This window comes from Elephas maximus, chromosome 2, assembly GCF_024166365.1.
Source record: "Elephas maximus indicus isolate mEleMax1 chromosome 2, mEleMax1 primary haplotype, whole genome shotgun sequence".
Taxonomy (NCBI): domain Eukaryota; kingdom Metazoa; phylum Chordata; class Mammalia; order Proboscidea; family Elephantidae; genus Elephas; species Elephas maximus.
In genome coordinates, this window is record NC_064820.1 from 97455695 (window position 1) to 97472153 (window position 16459).

The 16459-nt window shown below is 36.7% G+C and overlaps 1 protein-coding gene across 1 annotated transcript in view; it reads left to right on the top strand.

The window, feature by feature from the left end:
- The window catches only part of ADGRV1 (adhesion G protein-coupled receptor V1), a 677468-nt gene that overhangs the window by 224832 nt on the left and 436177 nt on the right, over positions 1–16459 (top strand). The window contains exons 53-58 of the mRNA XM_049867518.1: positions 3498–3644; positions 6110–6365; positions 7793–7995; positions 12309–12485; positions 12857–13039; positions 15758–15937. Coding sequence (XP_049723475.1) covers positions 3498–3644; positions 6110–6365; positions 7793–7995; positions 12309–12485; positions 12857–13039; positions 15758–15937 — 1146 coding nt within the window. The remainder of the gene's footprint in view (positions 1–3497; positions 3645–6109; positions 6366–7792; positions 7996–12308; positions 12486–12856; positions 13040–15757; positions 15938–16459) is intronic.

A 16459-nucleotide genomic window follows, 5' to 3' on the forward strand; every position in this document is an offset into this window, starting at 1 on the left:
ATTTGCTTGTTGGAAGGCTCATGTTGTTGTTAGTTCATGTCCGGTTGGTGAGAAAGAAGTTTTTTTATGTGCCTCTCTCTTTAAGTAAGGCAGAAATTTCCCAAAAGCCTGCAGAATATTTCCTTTCATATCTGATTGACCACAGCAGGGCTACTTGTCCATTCATTCATTCATTCTTCTTGCAGCAGATATTTAACAGGCACCTCCTATGTGCCTGATACTATTTCAGGTGCTGAAAATATGGCAGTAATAAAGCAGTAAAAAATCTCTACTTTCATGGCCATCAAATTGTAGAGGGGCATAAGAGACAGTAAACAAAGAAATGGGAAGTATATGTACTGTATGTGATGGTGATAAGTGCTAGGGAGAAACCTAAGGAGGAAAGGCAGATGGAGCATGTGAAGGAGGGGTTAGGGGTTGTTGTGTTTGAAAATCTGAAGTAGGATGATCAGGAGGGTCACACTGAGTAAGTGACATGAGGGCAAAGGCCTGGAGGAGATGAGGGAATGAGTTATGTGCCTATCTGGGAGAAGCATAATCAAGGCAGAGGGAACCATTAACAAGGGCAAAGGCCCTGAGTGACGGCTTGCTTCTCTGAAGCAGCCATTAGGCGAACTGTGGCAGAAGTCAGTGTCATAGAATACAAGGGCCAAAAGGTGAAAGGCTGGCCAATCATCTTGGGCCCCTTAGGCCATAGTATTGAATTTGGCCTCTGAGGGAAATGGGGAGCCTTTGGGGGGGCGTGGTTGAGGTAGAGGGTGGAGCCCTGGTTGGCACAGTGTTAAGAGCTCAGCTGCTGACCAAAAAATCGACAGTTCAAATCCACCAGCCACTTCCTGGAAACCCTATGTGGCAGTTCTACTGTGTCTTACAGGGTTGCTATGAGTCGGAATCAACTCTACAGCAATGGGCTTGGTTTTGGTTTTCATGAGGTAGGAGAGCAACGTGATCTGACTCACATTTTAACAGGACCACACTGGCCACAGTATTGAGGATAGATGATAAATTGGCATGGACAGAAATAGATCAGTTAGGAGACTATTGAAGTAATTCAGCAATAAGTGATAGAGAGACCTGAAGGATGGAGTTGCCATTCGCCATGATATAGACGACAGTAGAAGGAGCAGATTTGGAGGAGAAAATGAGGAGTTTGGGATATGATAATATCCTGAAGCGATAGCTTGCAAGGGTCACAAGATTGTTACCCAGTCTGGCCCATCCCTGGGGCTAAGGGCACATCAGCTTCCCCTTAAGGCAGCGCTGCACAATAGAAATGAAATGCAGGGCACGTGCGTCATTTTAAATTTTCTAGTAGCAACATTAAAAAAAAAAGGCAGAAAGAAAAAGGGTAAATTAAGTTTAATATTATATTTTATTTAACCCAGTGCATCTAAAATATTAGAATTTCAACATATTACTATAAAATTATTCATGAGACATTTTACATTATTTTCTCATACTTTTTTTTTTTTTTGACTCTGTGTGCATTTTACACTTAAGACTAGCCACATTTCAAGTGCTCAGTGACCACGTGTGGCCCGTGGCTACCATGTAGGAGAGTGTAACTCTAAGACATATGATCTGGGGGAGAGTTATAAAGAAGGAAAGGAAGAAGAGGACCCCTACCCTCACCAGCTATTAATATGAATTGTTTCCACACTGTTTTCAGGTCTCTCCTCACATGTTACCTTACCAGAAAGGCCGTCCCTGATTTACGATCGCAACTCCTCACCATCATTCCGTATCTTCTTATACTGCCTTATTTTTTTGTCGCAGCACTTATTATTGCCTAATTTGTCTATTGTTGGTTTTGTTTATTTTTACTAGAATTTAAAAACTAATAATAATCATTTAAAAAAGCTGGGCAACTCCTTTGTTCACAGCTTTATCCTTGTACCCAGAAGGTGCTTGGCACACAGCTCACGCTTAATATGAACCTGTCATTACACGGGAAACAGAACACTCATGTGGTCTTCTCAAGATCTCATATATGTATGTAGGTCAGAGGTGTACTTCCTGTGGCAAGAACCAACTTGCTTTGCCACTCATTTTCACCTTTTTGCCTTGGAGCCTTGCTACATGTAGAGAGCGCAGTCTATTCCACACCTATTTAAATATGGTAGATTTCTCTTTATGAAGCTTAAGCTTATTCCAGAATTGTTCTAGAAACATAAGTCACTATGGTTTTACCCTTGACAATAGGTAGTATTCTGATTTCCTTCAGTTCGCTGAACAGAATTTCTCAATACTACCCTCTTGTGCCTGGATACCTAGATCCAAGATGAGATTTAGAGTTTCTTGCATTATTTTCTGACTGCCTTAAATCTTTATTTTATTAACCCTCATTACTGGAGGACATGGAGCCAGATAGAGACTTCTCTTTTACAAGACATTTTCTTTTGTGAATAAATTATATGCGTATTTTAAAATCAAGTCATTTTCCGCAGGAATGTATTATTGCCTTGAGCAAGATTTTATTACTATGTAACATCTGTAACAATATGTTAAAATGCTGTGTAAAATATCACTATAGAATAAAATCTCTACTCAAATTAGTGTTCTAAATAGAAGCTTTTCATAAACTTTAAGAAATTAATGGGGGAGCCACTGTTCAGATTACATAGTAAAAAGACAAGAAAAATGTTATTGGGAAGATTAAAAATAAAGGTCTTTGTATTTCATATGCCTGCCCTGTTGCCTGTGAAGAAACCAGAGATGTCATAAGAAGGGATTCTTTGAAGTATTGATTTTGTGGGAAAGTACATTAAATGACTGGCAAAAAGGTGTTGCAAGTCTTAGGGGAGGATTGTTATGGTCACACAGAGTGGAAATCAGATTGGGATGAGAGAAAGAGAGTAGAAAGCATAGGTGAGAACAAGAAGAAAGTGAGAAATCCTAACAGAAGGGAAAGGAACATTTCTGAAAAGAATAACAGTCTTAAAGACCGTAAGCTGAGGATGAACCACCATCAATGGAAGCTGGATAGTTAGTAGAAACATGTTAGAGGATATGAATTTAAGGATAAGAGACATTTGCAAATGACCAGAAAGGGCTGTCAGAGTCTCATAAGATTGTTACATTTGAATGCGACCTTGGCCTTATTCCAAATCGGAAATAAAGGCCCAGAGGGATTGCCAGAGGTTACACAGGGGAAGAACCTAATTCTCCTAGCTCCCAAGGAAACTCTTCTTTCATTTTGAAGAAAATATGAGAAGTATAAAAAAAATAGGGAAGTATAAAGACAAAAATAAAAATAATCTTGTAAATATTAACATTTTCATTTATTTTAACTTAGTCTTTTGCATCTTCAGACCTGCACATTTTAAAACAAAATCATGGTCAATCCACATTACTTTTTTTTAACTGTTGTTTTTCACTTAACAGTATATCGTGTGGCTTAGTATTTTAAAGATTTTGAATGCTTAATAATATTAAATAAAGAAAACCATACCCAGGTAATTTCAAATAACCTTTGTGGCTTTTTGTGTATTTTTTAGAATTCATTATATAAGCAAGTAGAAGAAATGGAGCGAGATAGCCTAGTAACCTTGAATGTTGAGCGCATAAAAGGAACATATGGTCATATAACCGTAGCATGGGAAGCTGATGGAAGTATTAGTGATATATTTCCTACCTCAGGCGTGGTATGTAATTTATACAAGTATGAGAGAGTCACTTTTAAATCGTGGTTACTGTTGGTGCATGGGACCAAACCCTGCCTTATGGATGAAGTGTTTGCGTTTGATCGTGTCAACACTGGATTCATACTATGACTCTAAGCACCATAGAAAGGGATATAACTTAATGTTAGTTTTGTTGTTGTGGTTATTGTTCTTTTATATATAATACCAAAATTATCCATATTAATAGTTAACCTTTTTGAGGTTCAATACATTGGTTGACCAAATTTTAGTTGTATTATATGGTCAGAAAAGATAAAAGCAATCAAATTGAGGATGGAAATGTGGTGATCAAGATTTAGGTAAAATGGAAGAAGAAATAGTGATGAAGTCTGTAGATAGCTAGATTTTTGAAAAACTAGATTGGGCTAAGGAGTGATGAAAGTTGAATTTACTATAAATAGACTTTTCGATGGAAAGTTGTGGGCAGAAGGTTTATAGAGAAGATACACCTGTAAGGCACTGAGGAAGATGGGACTGTGCAGAGGCTGAGACTGATCTCCAGGTGATTGATTGCAACTAAGGTCAATCCTATGGGGGAGATCTGGAGCCGAGGTAATTCTTTGGAATTGTTCCCAGATAGGGAAAGTGGATGAGCCTCTGCATTCCTGTATTGGTCACCCTTGACCTCAGGCCACCCTCTGAGTGGGTGAGACAGTTCGTTGCAACTGAAGGCAATACCCAATGAGGAACACTGATGCTGTTATTACCAGCAGTTGGGGAATGAAGGCATCAGCCCGATAAGGGATCTGGGCAGAGAAGCACAGTATCCTCTACAGAAGGACAGTATAAAATTGGGGTCCAGGCTCAAAAATAGAATCAGAATAGATCAAAGAAATAGATGACCTGCAAAGAGGAAGGTTCAGGGAGCCTTTAGCAGCTGGTTGGGAGATTGGTTGCCTCCTTGGCTTGCCTTGAGTTTCATAGATTAATCCCTGCATCTTGGCCAAATGCTTCCCCAAAGAGTTCTTACAAAGGACCTCTCATGGAATTGCCTCAGATACAAACAGGTGTATATTATGATGCATCATTTCCAGCTTCCTGTATCATTTGAAAGATGATTAGAGTTTCTGTGTTTTAAGAATGTTATAGCAATATTACTGCACTGAATATTTATATTACGGCAAGTTGCCAAAAATATAAGTAGTATTTGTTAGGTCCTGTATGTTCTGAATAATATTTTTTCCCAATTAAAATTTCTTATATAAACATGATTAAAATTGTTTCTAATTTAAATGCATATTATCATAAGTGTCAGTTATGTTTTTGAAGAATTATTTTATTCAGGAGTCAGTAAAATTTTTCTGTAAAAAGCAAGATAGTAAATATTTTAGATTTTGTGGGACATACAGTCTCTGTCACAACTATTTAACTACTTTTATACTAGAGCACAGACAATATGTAATGGAATGAGCTTGGCTGCGTTCCAATACAACATCACTTACACAAAAAGGCAGCTGGTTGGACTTGGCCAGCTGGCTGTAATTTGCTGACCCCTGATTCTATTAATACATCTTTTGAGTTTAGATCCTCAAGTGCTTTCTCTAGATGGAGGGATGAGTGTTAGACAGGGGTATAGGTGTGCAATTGGACAATTGTAAATAGTTTGTAGCCATATTACTGGAGAATAGGATATGAGGTGGGGAACAGTGGGAATTGGCATTCAAGAAACAAGAAGAAGCCCTATCCAGAAAATCTGGATTTGACTCTTTATACATGGGAGAGACATCAAAAGATTTTACACAGGAGAAAAGAGAGGCTCTGATTTGTATCTCTTACCTTTCTCTCTCTACCTCTGTTTTGGTTGATTCAATGTTAAATGGGACATCTATTCAAAATTTGGCCAAAGGAAATAGCAATTCTCGCAAAATTTGTATAGAGAGAAATGTTTAAACTAGTGGACCACCGTATTTAATTTTTATAGCTTTTTATATATGGTGGAGCCCTGGTGGTGAAGTGGTTAAGAGCTTGGCTGCTGACCAAAAAGGTTGGCAGTTTGAATCTACCAGCCACTCCTTGGAAACCCTACGGGGCAGTTCAGCTCTTTCCCGTAGGGTCGCTATGAGTCTGGATTGACTTGACGGCAACGGGTTTGGTGTTTTTGTTTGTTTTACATACAGTATCTGGGACTTAGATTCCGAGAGAGAGACTATATACTCTATATTATAATGGAATGTAGGCTGTAGGATATGACAATTTTACTACATGTTCAATCAGCTTACATTTTAGAAGTGGTTTACTTTATATTTTTCCTGATAACCTTCTACTTTTTTATGTTAAAAAAAACTTATTTATTTGTAGAATCATATTTTGCTTCTTGAATACCTTGTTATGTAAGTTGTGGTCAGTATTAAACAAAATCAAACTTTTTGATATTCTTACTGTACAATGATAATTACAAAATGAATCTTCTTTCTTTAAAATTGTAGATTTCATTTTCCGAAGGCCAGGCACTGTCTACAGTCACTCTGACTATTCTGGCTGATGATGTACCTGAGTTATCCAGGGTTGTGACCGTAACACTCATCAGTATCACCACAGATGGGGTTGAGGACCTATCAAAAGGTGCTACTATTGATCAGAAAAGGAACAAGTCTGTGATAACTACTCTACCCAATGACTCACCCTATGGCTTGGTGGGCTGGCATGCCGAGTCTGTCTTTGTTAGAGTAGCAGAGCCAAAAGGTAAATCTTGTTAAATATTTTTCAGATTCGAATACAAAATTTTACTGAGTAATCTAATTTTAATATTTACAAAGAATGTAAATTTCTCTTTTCATATGACTTTCTCAGTTTGACAGGTCATACCCAATTCTTTTCACTTCTTGTTATCTTTATTAAATTTTGCATCTATGTAATCCTTTAGCAATAATGCTATAGGAAATACTTTTACTCTTTTAAGATACAACCATCATAACTGAAATATTAGTATTTTAGTAAATCATGGCTGTTTGTTATTCTGTTTCTTTTTCATCCTTTTTTATTTATCTGTTCTCTTTCCTCACTCGTATTTCCCCTCTATAATAGGTTTTCAGTAATTACAGGGAATCGTGGGCCTGACAGTGAAATGCACATGATACGTAAGGCACTAATTGTTTAACCCAAAGCAGTAATTAGATTTTTTTTTTTTTCCTGTGAAATATATGGTGGTCAGTTCCTACATCCTTTGAGTTTAGTGCTGAAATCTTCCCCTAAATAACCGTTCATATAAACTATAGGATGAAGAGATTATTGTAGATAAAAGTCATTTCACTTATGCATGTATATGGTGGAAAATACTATGTGAAGATTCTGAAATTTACGGTTAATACCATGGACATCCTGCTTTCAAGAAACTTTTATTTAAATAATCAATGTGGAAAAAATGACATGTCGTTAGGTATCTTTGCCTTTATATCCATTTATATGGGAATAGAAGCAATGGATTTACAGTAAGATAATGCATTCATTAACTCATTCAGCAAACATTTTGAAACCACCTAGTAAGTGCCAGGAATTGAGTTGTGCGCTCTGGAAACAAAGATATAATCTTTGGTCATCAGGAACTGCCAGACCAGTGGGAGAGATTAATAGGCACATATTGTTTTTCATCTTTTGTGACAAGTGAAATTAAAAAAAAAAATCTATGAAATGAAATAAAAACTAAGGGCTATGAAATACTTTGAGACTTGTGGTAGGTGCCTTACTAGAAGAACACAAGCTCTCTTATTCTAATGATTAGTCATTAAATGATGATTGTCATTTTGAAGGCTCTTCTGAGCACTTGTAATCAGCAAGTAGGCTGAACGTGCATATAGGCACTTTCTTAATATTTCCTGAAATTTCTGTTAATGTGTGGGACGTGTGCAGCATAGAAAAGTGCATTAGAGAGCCAGAAATTAAGGGATAGAGCTGGGATATAATGCTAGGAGTTGAAGATGATTCTCAGCACAAATGTGGGGACAATGGAGACAGGAACGAAACATTCCTTGAGAGTATAAATTGTATTTGTCCTATCTCTTTTTCCTTAACTATCTTAAAGGAATAATGTAGAATATCCCACCATAAATGCTTTGTAGAGCATTGGCAGCAAGTGAAAAAGCTTATTTACTTGAAGCATGTTTATCTTACAGAGAACATCACTCTTCTTCAGTTACTAATTGTTCGAGATAAAGGATTATTTGGGGATATTGCCATTCACTTGATAGCTAAACCGAATTTCTTACTGCACATCAATAATCAAGCTACTGAAAATGAAGATTATGTGCTCCAAGAAACAATAATGATAATGAAAGAAAACATGACAGAAACTCATGCCAAAGTTGCTATTTTGTCGGTGAGTCTAGACTGCAATGAATATGATGTGAAATAGAGTTAAATACACTTAAGGTAATAATCTTTAAAAGGGATGCTTTTACACATAAAAATGTGAGCCCTTTAATATTTACACTCGGAGAATTAAATATTTAATAACTGGCTGGAAAAAATGACCAGTGTGTCAGTTATTTATATTTATTTTTTGAGACTGTTAGATTGTGTAAATGAACTTTGGTTGAATCCACTATTATGTGGGTTGATTAATTGTTTCAAACCAATGTCTTCTGAATATTAAACGTCCCAACTCAGTCTGGTCATTCTCATTGCCAGTTTGATCGGGCAGGATTTTAATTTCATGATATGGTTAATTGAATCAAGATTCATATGGCTTAGATCTGGTTTTAACTTCTTAATTTAGAAAAAAAGTCCCAAGTGCACACACACAGAGAGAAAGGAAAAGAGAGAGGAAGGGAATATTAATGAATGAATGAAAGAATATATCAGTAATGGTGTACAAGAAACTGAAAGTGGCAATAATGGTAGGTACTAGACAGGACAAGCAAAGAAAAACATGAGAGATGGGGTGAAAAGAGACTTTTTTCCTTTTCTCTGTGTATTCCTTTTGATTTTTGAAAATTTTTATTACCTACTCAAAATAAGTGAAACATTTTTAAGAGTCACTAAAATATAGGTTTTTACATCGAGAGTTTGTCTTAGGATGGTTTCTCTATAGGAGGAAAACCAGTGAAGTATATATATAAATATAAATAGAGATTTATTTCAAGGAAATGATTCACACATTTGTGTAGGCTGGCAAGTCTCAAATCCATGGTTTAGGAATCAGGCTGGAGGCTTCTTCTGGCTCACGTGGTTACAGGACCTGATGAACCCAAAATTGGCAGGTCAGGTGGCAGGTTGCTGTCACATGGGGTTATGGGAGCTGATGAATCCCAAGATGTACATGTCCGGTGGCAGTCTGCTGGCTCACACCCAAAGAACTGAGGTCAGAGGATAATGAGTTGGAAGCAGGATTAAGAGAAAGCAAGCTTTGCCAAAACATTCGTATATATTGGGTGCAGACCACACCCGCAAGGAAACTCTTCATTCAACTGATTGGGTCAGATCACAAAATGGAGGATGATTACATGATATCTGTCAAACCACTGAGAAGCATGGCCTAGCCAAAAAAAAAAAAAAAAAAAGTTTACAAATAACCTTAACCATCACAAGCTTTCACTTAAAAAATATATGTTGTTGTTAGGGGATGACTGGTTGGCTCCAACTCATAGCAACCCTATACACAACAGAACAAAACACTGCCTGGTCCTGCACAATCATCACAATCATTGCTATGTTTGAACCCATTGTTGTAGCCACTGTGTCAGTCCATCTCATGGAGGATGTTCCTCGTTTTCACTGACCCTCTGCTTTACAAAGCATGATGTTCTTCTCCAGGAACTGATCCATCCTGATAACATGTCTAAAACGTGAGACAAAATCTCACCATATTCTCTTCTAAGGAGCATTCTGGCTGTACTTCTTCCAAGACGGATTGTTACTTCTGGCAGCCCATTGCATGTTCGATATTTTTCACCAACAACCATAATTCAAATGCATCAACTCTTCTTTGTCTTCTTTATTCGTTGTCCAGCTTTCATATGCTTATGAAGTGATTGAAAATACTATGGCTTGGGTTAGGCACACCTTAGTCCTCAAAGTGACACCTTAGTCCTCAAGGTGACATCTTTAACACTTTAAAGAGGTCTTTTGCAGCAGATTTGCCCAATGCAGTATGTCCTTTGATTTCTTGTCTACTGCTTCCGTGGGTGTTGATTGTGGATCCAAGTAAAAGGAAATTCTTGACAATTTCCATAATTTCTCTGTTTATCATGATGTTGCTTATTGGTCCAGTTGTGAGAATTTTTATGTTCTTTATGTTAAGGTGTGATCCGTACTGAAGGCTGTAGTCTTTGATCTGTGTCAGTAAGTGTTTCAAGTCCTCTTCACTTTCAGCAAGCAGAGTTGTGTTATCTGCATATCACAGGTTGTTAATGAGCCTTCTTCCAATCCGATGCTGCCTCCTCCTTCATGTAGTCCATCTTCTTGGATTATTTGCTCAGCATACAAATTGGATAAGTATGGTGAAACATAAAACCCTGAAGCACGCCTTTCCTAATTCCATGCAGTATCCCCTTGTACTGTTTGAGCAACTGCCTCTTGGCCTATGTATAGGCCAATTAAGTGTTCTGGAATTTCCATTCTTCACAATCTTATACGTAATTTGTTATGATCCACATAGTCGAATACCTTTGTGCAGTCAATAAAACACAGGTAAATAAATGTCCTTCTGGTATTCTCTGCTTTCAGCCAGGATCCATCTGACATCAGCAATGATATCCCTTGTTCCGTGTCCTCTTCTGAATCCAGTTTGAATTTCTGAAAGTTCCCTGTTTATGTGCTGCTGCAACCATTTTTGAACTTTCTTCAGCATAATATTACTCTCTGTGATATTAATTATATTGTTTGATAAGTTCCACATTCACCTTTCTTTGAATAGGCACAAATATGGATCTCTTCCAGTCAGTTGGCCAGGTAGCTGTCTTCTGAATTTCTTGGCAGAGATGAGTGAGTGCTTCCAGTGTTGCATCCATTTCTTGAAACATCTCAAGTAACATTCTGTCAATTCCTGGAGCCTTGTTTTTCGCCAATGCCTCAGTGCAGCTTGGACTTCTTCCTTCAGTACCATCTGTTCTGGATCATATGCTACGTCCCAAAATCGTTGAAATCGACCAGTTCTTTTTGGTACATTGACTGGGTGTTCCACCTTGTTTTGATGCTTCCTGTGTCATTCAAATTTTTGCCCATAGAATCCTTCACTATTGCAACTCAAGCTTGAATTTTTTCTTCAGTTCTTTCAGCTTGAGAAATGCCAAGCATGTTCTTCCCTTTGGTTTTCTAACTCCAGGTCTTTGAACATTTCATTATAATACTTTATTTTGTCTTCTTGAGATTCCTTCAGAAATCTTCTGTTTAACTCTTTTGATTCCCTTTCCTTTAGCTACTCTGTGTTCAAGAGCAAGTTTCAGAGCCTTTTCTGACATCGATTGTGTTCTTTTTTTTTTGTATTCTGTCTTTTTAATGACTTTTTTGCATAGTATCCTTGATGTCATCCTACAACTTGTTTGGTCTTCAGTCATTAGTGTTCAATGCATCAAATCTATTCTTGAGATTGTCTCTAAATTCAGGTGGTATATATTCAGTGTCATACTTTGGCTCTGTGGACCTATAGCATTTACCAATTTGACCTAAATTTCTTTGGGATATTATATGAGCAAAAAATAATTCAATAGGATATGATCCAAATTTAGGAGTATATTTTAAAAATGTTTTACTTGCTAATGAGTATCAGGGTTCCATTGATACATCACAGTAAGCTTGAATATCACAAAAGATCCTGAAGTTGGCAGTAGGAGTGTGTTAAAATCTAAAAAAAGAATTTTTTGATATGGTTTCAGAGCTTCCCATTCTTGTGGACAGTCAGGTATTCCTTACCAAAGGATACCAGGTTTCTGATGCAAATTGTTGTCGTTAGGTGCCATTGAGTCAGTTCTGAGTCATAGTGACCCTGTGTACAACAGAACGAAACTGCCTGGTCCTGCGCCATCCTCATAGTTGTTGTTATGCTTGAGCCCATTGTTGCAGCCACTGTGTCAATCCATCTCGTTGAGGATCTTTCTCTACTTTACGAAGTGTGATATCCTTCTCCAGGGACTGGTCCCTCCTGATAACATGTCCAAATTACGTGAGACATAGTCTCTCCATCCTTGTTTCTAAGGAGCATTCAGGTTGTACTTCTTCCAAGACAGATTTGTTTGTTCTTTTGGCAGTCCCTGGTATATTCAGTATTCTTCACCAACCCAACAATTCAAAGGCATCAATTCTTCTTTGGTCTTCCTTATTCTTTGTCCAGCTTTTGCATGCATATGAGGCAATTGAAAACACCATGGCTTGGGTCAGGCAGACCTTAGTCTTCAAGGTGATGTCTTTGCTTTTCAACACTTAAAGAGGTCTTTTGCAGCAGATTTGCCCAATGAATCGCATCTTTTGTTTTCTTGACTGCTGCTTCCGTGGCTGTTGATTTGACAACTTGACAGCTTCAGTCTTTTTCTCCATTCATCATGATGTTGCTTATTGGTCCAGTTGTGAGGATTTTTGTTTTATGTTGAGGTGTAATCCATACTGAAGATTGTGGTCTTTGGTCATCGTCAGTAAGTGATGAAAATTGCATATCTTTTAAAAAATAAAACACCATCTCCCTCCCCCACACCACAGGATGATGCTCCAGAGTTGGAGGAAGGATTTATTGTCAATATCACCAACCTGCACCTGGTAAACTCCGACTTCTCTGCAGGACAGCCAATTGTGCGCAGACCTGGGATGGAAATAGCTGAGATAACAATCGAAGAAAATGATGATCCCAGAGGAATTTTTAAGTTTCATGTTACCAGAGTGAGAGAAACTTTCATATATTTATAGCAATATACAAGTTTGTCCCTGCTAATTTGTCCAGTGTTTTATAATATTATATTACCTGCAAAAGAGTCAGCTCTGCTTGTGGATATTTTAAATAGAAGAGCAACCAAATTTGTCTTACAGACTAATTCTTAGTTCTCTTTGAACGAGACCAAGTGATCAAGCAAGTTATTTTCATTAAATTCTAAGAGTTCCAAGAACAATTATTCCTATTTATATCCAACTATAATTTCTCCTTGAAGGGTGACGTATAAGCAATATAAATGAAAATGATAAATTTATAAAGTGATGACTTATAAGAGTTTCTACTTTTGTCTTGCCTTTCAACTTATACTCCTTACTTAAAGGATGCTGGTGGCGTTATTATTGCCTATGAGGTGCCTCCACCTTTGAATGTTCTTCAAATACCTGTGGTCCGGCTGGCTGGAAGCTTTGGGGCAATAAATGTTTATTGGAAAGCAACACTGGACAGTGCTGACCTGGAAGACTTTAAACCAGCTCAAGGGATTCTTGAATTTTCAAATGGACAAGTATGCTATTCATGGAAACATAAGCATTTTATGGTTATATTCAAATGTTTTATAGGCATTCACCAATGAATGTGTGTCAGTGATTGCTAAACGTATTGCAAATACATAAAAAAAATACATATAATACGTAAATACATAAATGTTCTATGCCAAGCCAAACAGAAATGTTATTAGTTATGGAAAAGTCATTAATGAACATAGGAAGAGAACATTAAAAAAAGATAATCTCACCCTTTTCTCACTCCCCCACCTGATTCTATTTAAAACTGAAGTTATAAAAGCAATAATAGTTAACGTCAAAGGGCTTAAGAATGTATAATAGCTACCTGACGAGCTAGACTACTCTTATGAATCTTAGGATCTTTTATCCTATTTATTTCTTAATGCTTAAAAGGATTTATTTGAAAGCATTTATTTATTTAGAATTTGCAGTAGAAATGTGAACTTTAAAATCCAAACCTTTTTCTAAAATTTCAAAACAAACTAAAATGATAGGAAAGGAACAAAATATTCTTAAGGAATTTTATATAATTAAAACTAGAAAAAACATTAACACAGTATTTTATTCTTAGGCTAACCAATCTTAAAAATTGCAGAATATTCCCCAAGAATTATAGGTTTTTCAAACTGAGCATTTTATAATATACAAGAATAAGATGTTTTTATAATTTTCTTATAATCATCAAGTGGAAAAAGCATATGAACATCCATGAAAATATGTTAGTAACTTGAAATAGCACTATCTGTCTACACTTAGCCTGATTTTACCTAGACATATTTGCATAATATTGTTCAATTTATCAGTTAACTAGGGGGGCAGTAAAGTGAAGCTAAGAAATGAGCATACACATCTCAATTTTCTTACACATTAAGGCCAATTATGGTTAAGTTTTTTTAAATCATGAGTGTTTCAATAAATTAAGAGCTTTGAAACATTTCCTATTAAAAGGAGGGGAAATGCAAGTAAATGAGATTTTTATATTGAAAACAGAAACAAATAAATTGATTTTTTATTGAAGTAGTCTTCCAAGGAGGAGCCCTGGCGTTGCCATAGTTAAAGCGCTTGACTGCTAACCAAAAGGTCAGTGGTTCAAACCCAGCAGCTGGTCCCCCATAGAAAGACATGGCAGTCTGCTCTGTAAAGATTTACCAAAACCAAAAATCTGACAGTCTACTGTGGAGTCAATTCTGACTCGTTGTGACTCTACAAGAAGCAAACTACCACATCTTTCCCACGCAGAACATCTGGTGGGTTAGAACTGCCAACCTTTTCTTTAGCAGCCAAATACCTTAACCACTGTACTACCAGGACTCCGCCATAAAAATTTACAACCTTGGAAGCCTCATGGAGTGGTTCTACTCTGTCCCATAGGGTCACTGTGAGTCAGAATCAACTACACAGCAGTATGTTTGGTTAGCCTTCCAACTCTAGTTGTATTATCAACACTTTATTCTAGATATGAAGTTGATGTCCCATCATTTAGTAGTGTCCTTAGGGTCATATTCATTCTTAAGACTCGCATCCTGTAGGGAACGTATTCTGTATTCTACAGTACAGATGTGATTTTGCAGACATTTTAATAAGCTTTCTGCTTTTCCAAGTGTGACATCCAGATTTCTTGATTTTGCCTATTGTTAAACTAAAAATTTTGGGTGGATTTAGGTAGGAAAACTTAATTATCTGGTCAGTGTTTATGTCAGTAGTGGAATTTCCCTCTGGGATACAAAAAAATAAAATTAAATATGGATTACAAAAGGAATATTTTGTGACTACGAAGTGAACATCCCAGCTCAGGTGCAAGGCCAAGAAGGCAGGATGGAACAGGAAAACTGGCAATGGGGAACCTAAGGTTGAGAAAGGGAGAGTGTTGACATGTCATGGGGTTGGCAACCAATGTCACAAAACAATATGTATATTAATTGTTTACTGATAAGTCAGTTTGCTCTGTAAACCTTCATCTAAGGTACAATTTAAAGAAAAAAGAGTATATTTATGACTAATAAGGAAACGGGCTCAAACATAACAACGATTGTGAGCATGGCACAGGACCCGGCAGTGTTTTGTTTTGTGGTATACAGGGTCACTATGAGTTGAAACTAACTCGACGGCACCTAACAATAATGACAACAGTGAAATCTCAAGCTGGACTACGTTTTATTTACTTAAAAGCTATAAGGTTTTTTAACGTAGACCCAGACAGATTAACTAAATCCTGAACATAATTATCTAAAACCACAAATAGGGGTTTTCTTCCATCCTTTCTTTATCCTACATTACAAGAACAGTATTTGAATGTGGTAAGATTTTTTTCAATTGTTAAAGGAAATGATTGTTTTTATGGTACCATTTTACATCATGTGACATCAATGCCAAGCGTGCTAAGATTTACGTGTGCAGTTAAGAGTACTACATGGCATTAAACAAAAGTTATTCATGAAGAAGGCTTTATAATTTTTTGTATTTGTAATTAACACTATTTTATTATGTAAGTAATTTCCTTTCTCTTGAAAATAATAGGTTTTGTAAATTTCTGACTTTTAATTATAGAAATATGTGACTTTTCATTTTATTCTTAGTGCATCATATAAAAAATCTGCTTTTTTCTTTTGTAAGATGTTTCTAAGTTTCAATTAAAAAATTAAACTACATATGACCAAGAAAAGTTGTTTTACAGTTATTTACATCCTTTTTCCTTCCTTTTGTCTTTTCTTTTGTAGGTTACTGCCATGATAGAAATCACCGTCATCGATGATGCTGAATTTGAACTCATAGAGATGTTCAATATTTCCTTAATCGGGGTAGCTGGAGGTGGCAGACTTGGTGATGATATTGTGGTAACTGTCGTTATTCCACAAAATGATTCTCCATTTGGAGTATTTGGATTTGAAGAAAAGAGTGTGAGTTAAATGTATCAGAGAGTGCCTTTAGTAGGCTATCTTTTTTTCCTGTAATTTTTGTATGAAGGTGTATTTAACTTTTGTTTTGAAATTGTTCATTACCCTGATTTATGATTCTCTTCTCAGGTGACTTTTGAGTTGGCTAGTGAATTAGTTCCCATAAAGATTTCAGCCTAGAAAACCCTTTGGGGCAGCTCTACTCTGTTCTGTAGGGTCACTATGATTCAAAATCCACTTGATGGCACAGAACAACAACAGTGATTTAGGAACTGATTTTAATCCTTCTTTAACCTATGCAAATGGTCTGATAATAATGAGAGCTCTTAAACAGAGAACAGATTTCTGTTTGGTGTAGTGGACCAAGATATAAAAGAAACAATATTTTTTGCCCATGTCTTCTATTCTCAGAGGAACCCTGGTGGCAGGTGGTTATAGTGCTTAGCTGCTAATTGAAAGGTTGGCAGTTCGAACCCACCACTTGCTCATGAGGAGGAAGGTGTGGCATGGCGCTTCTGTAAAGAT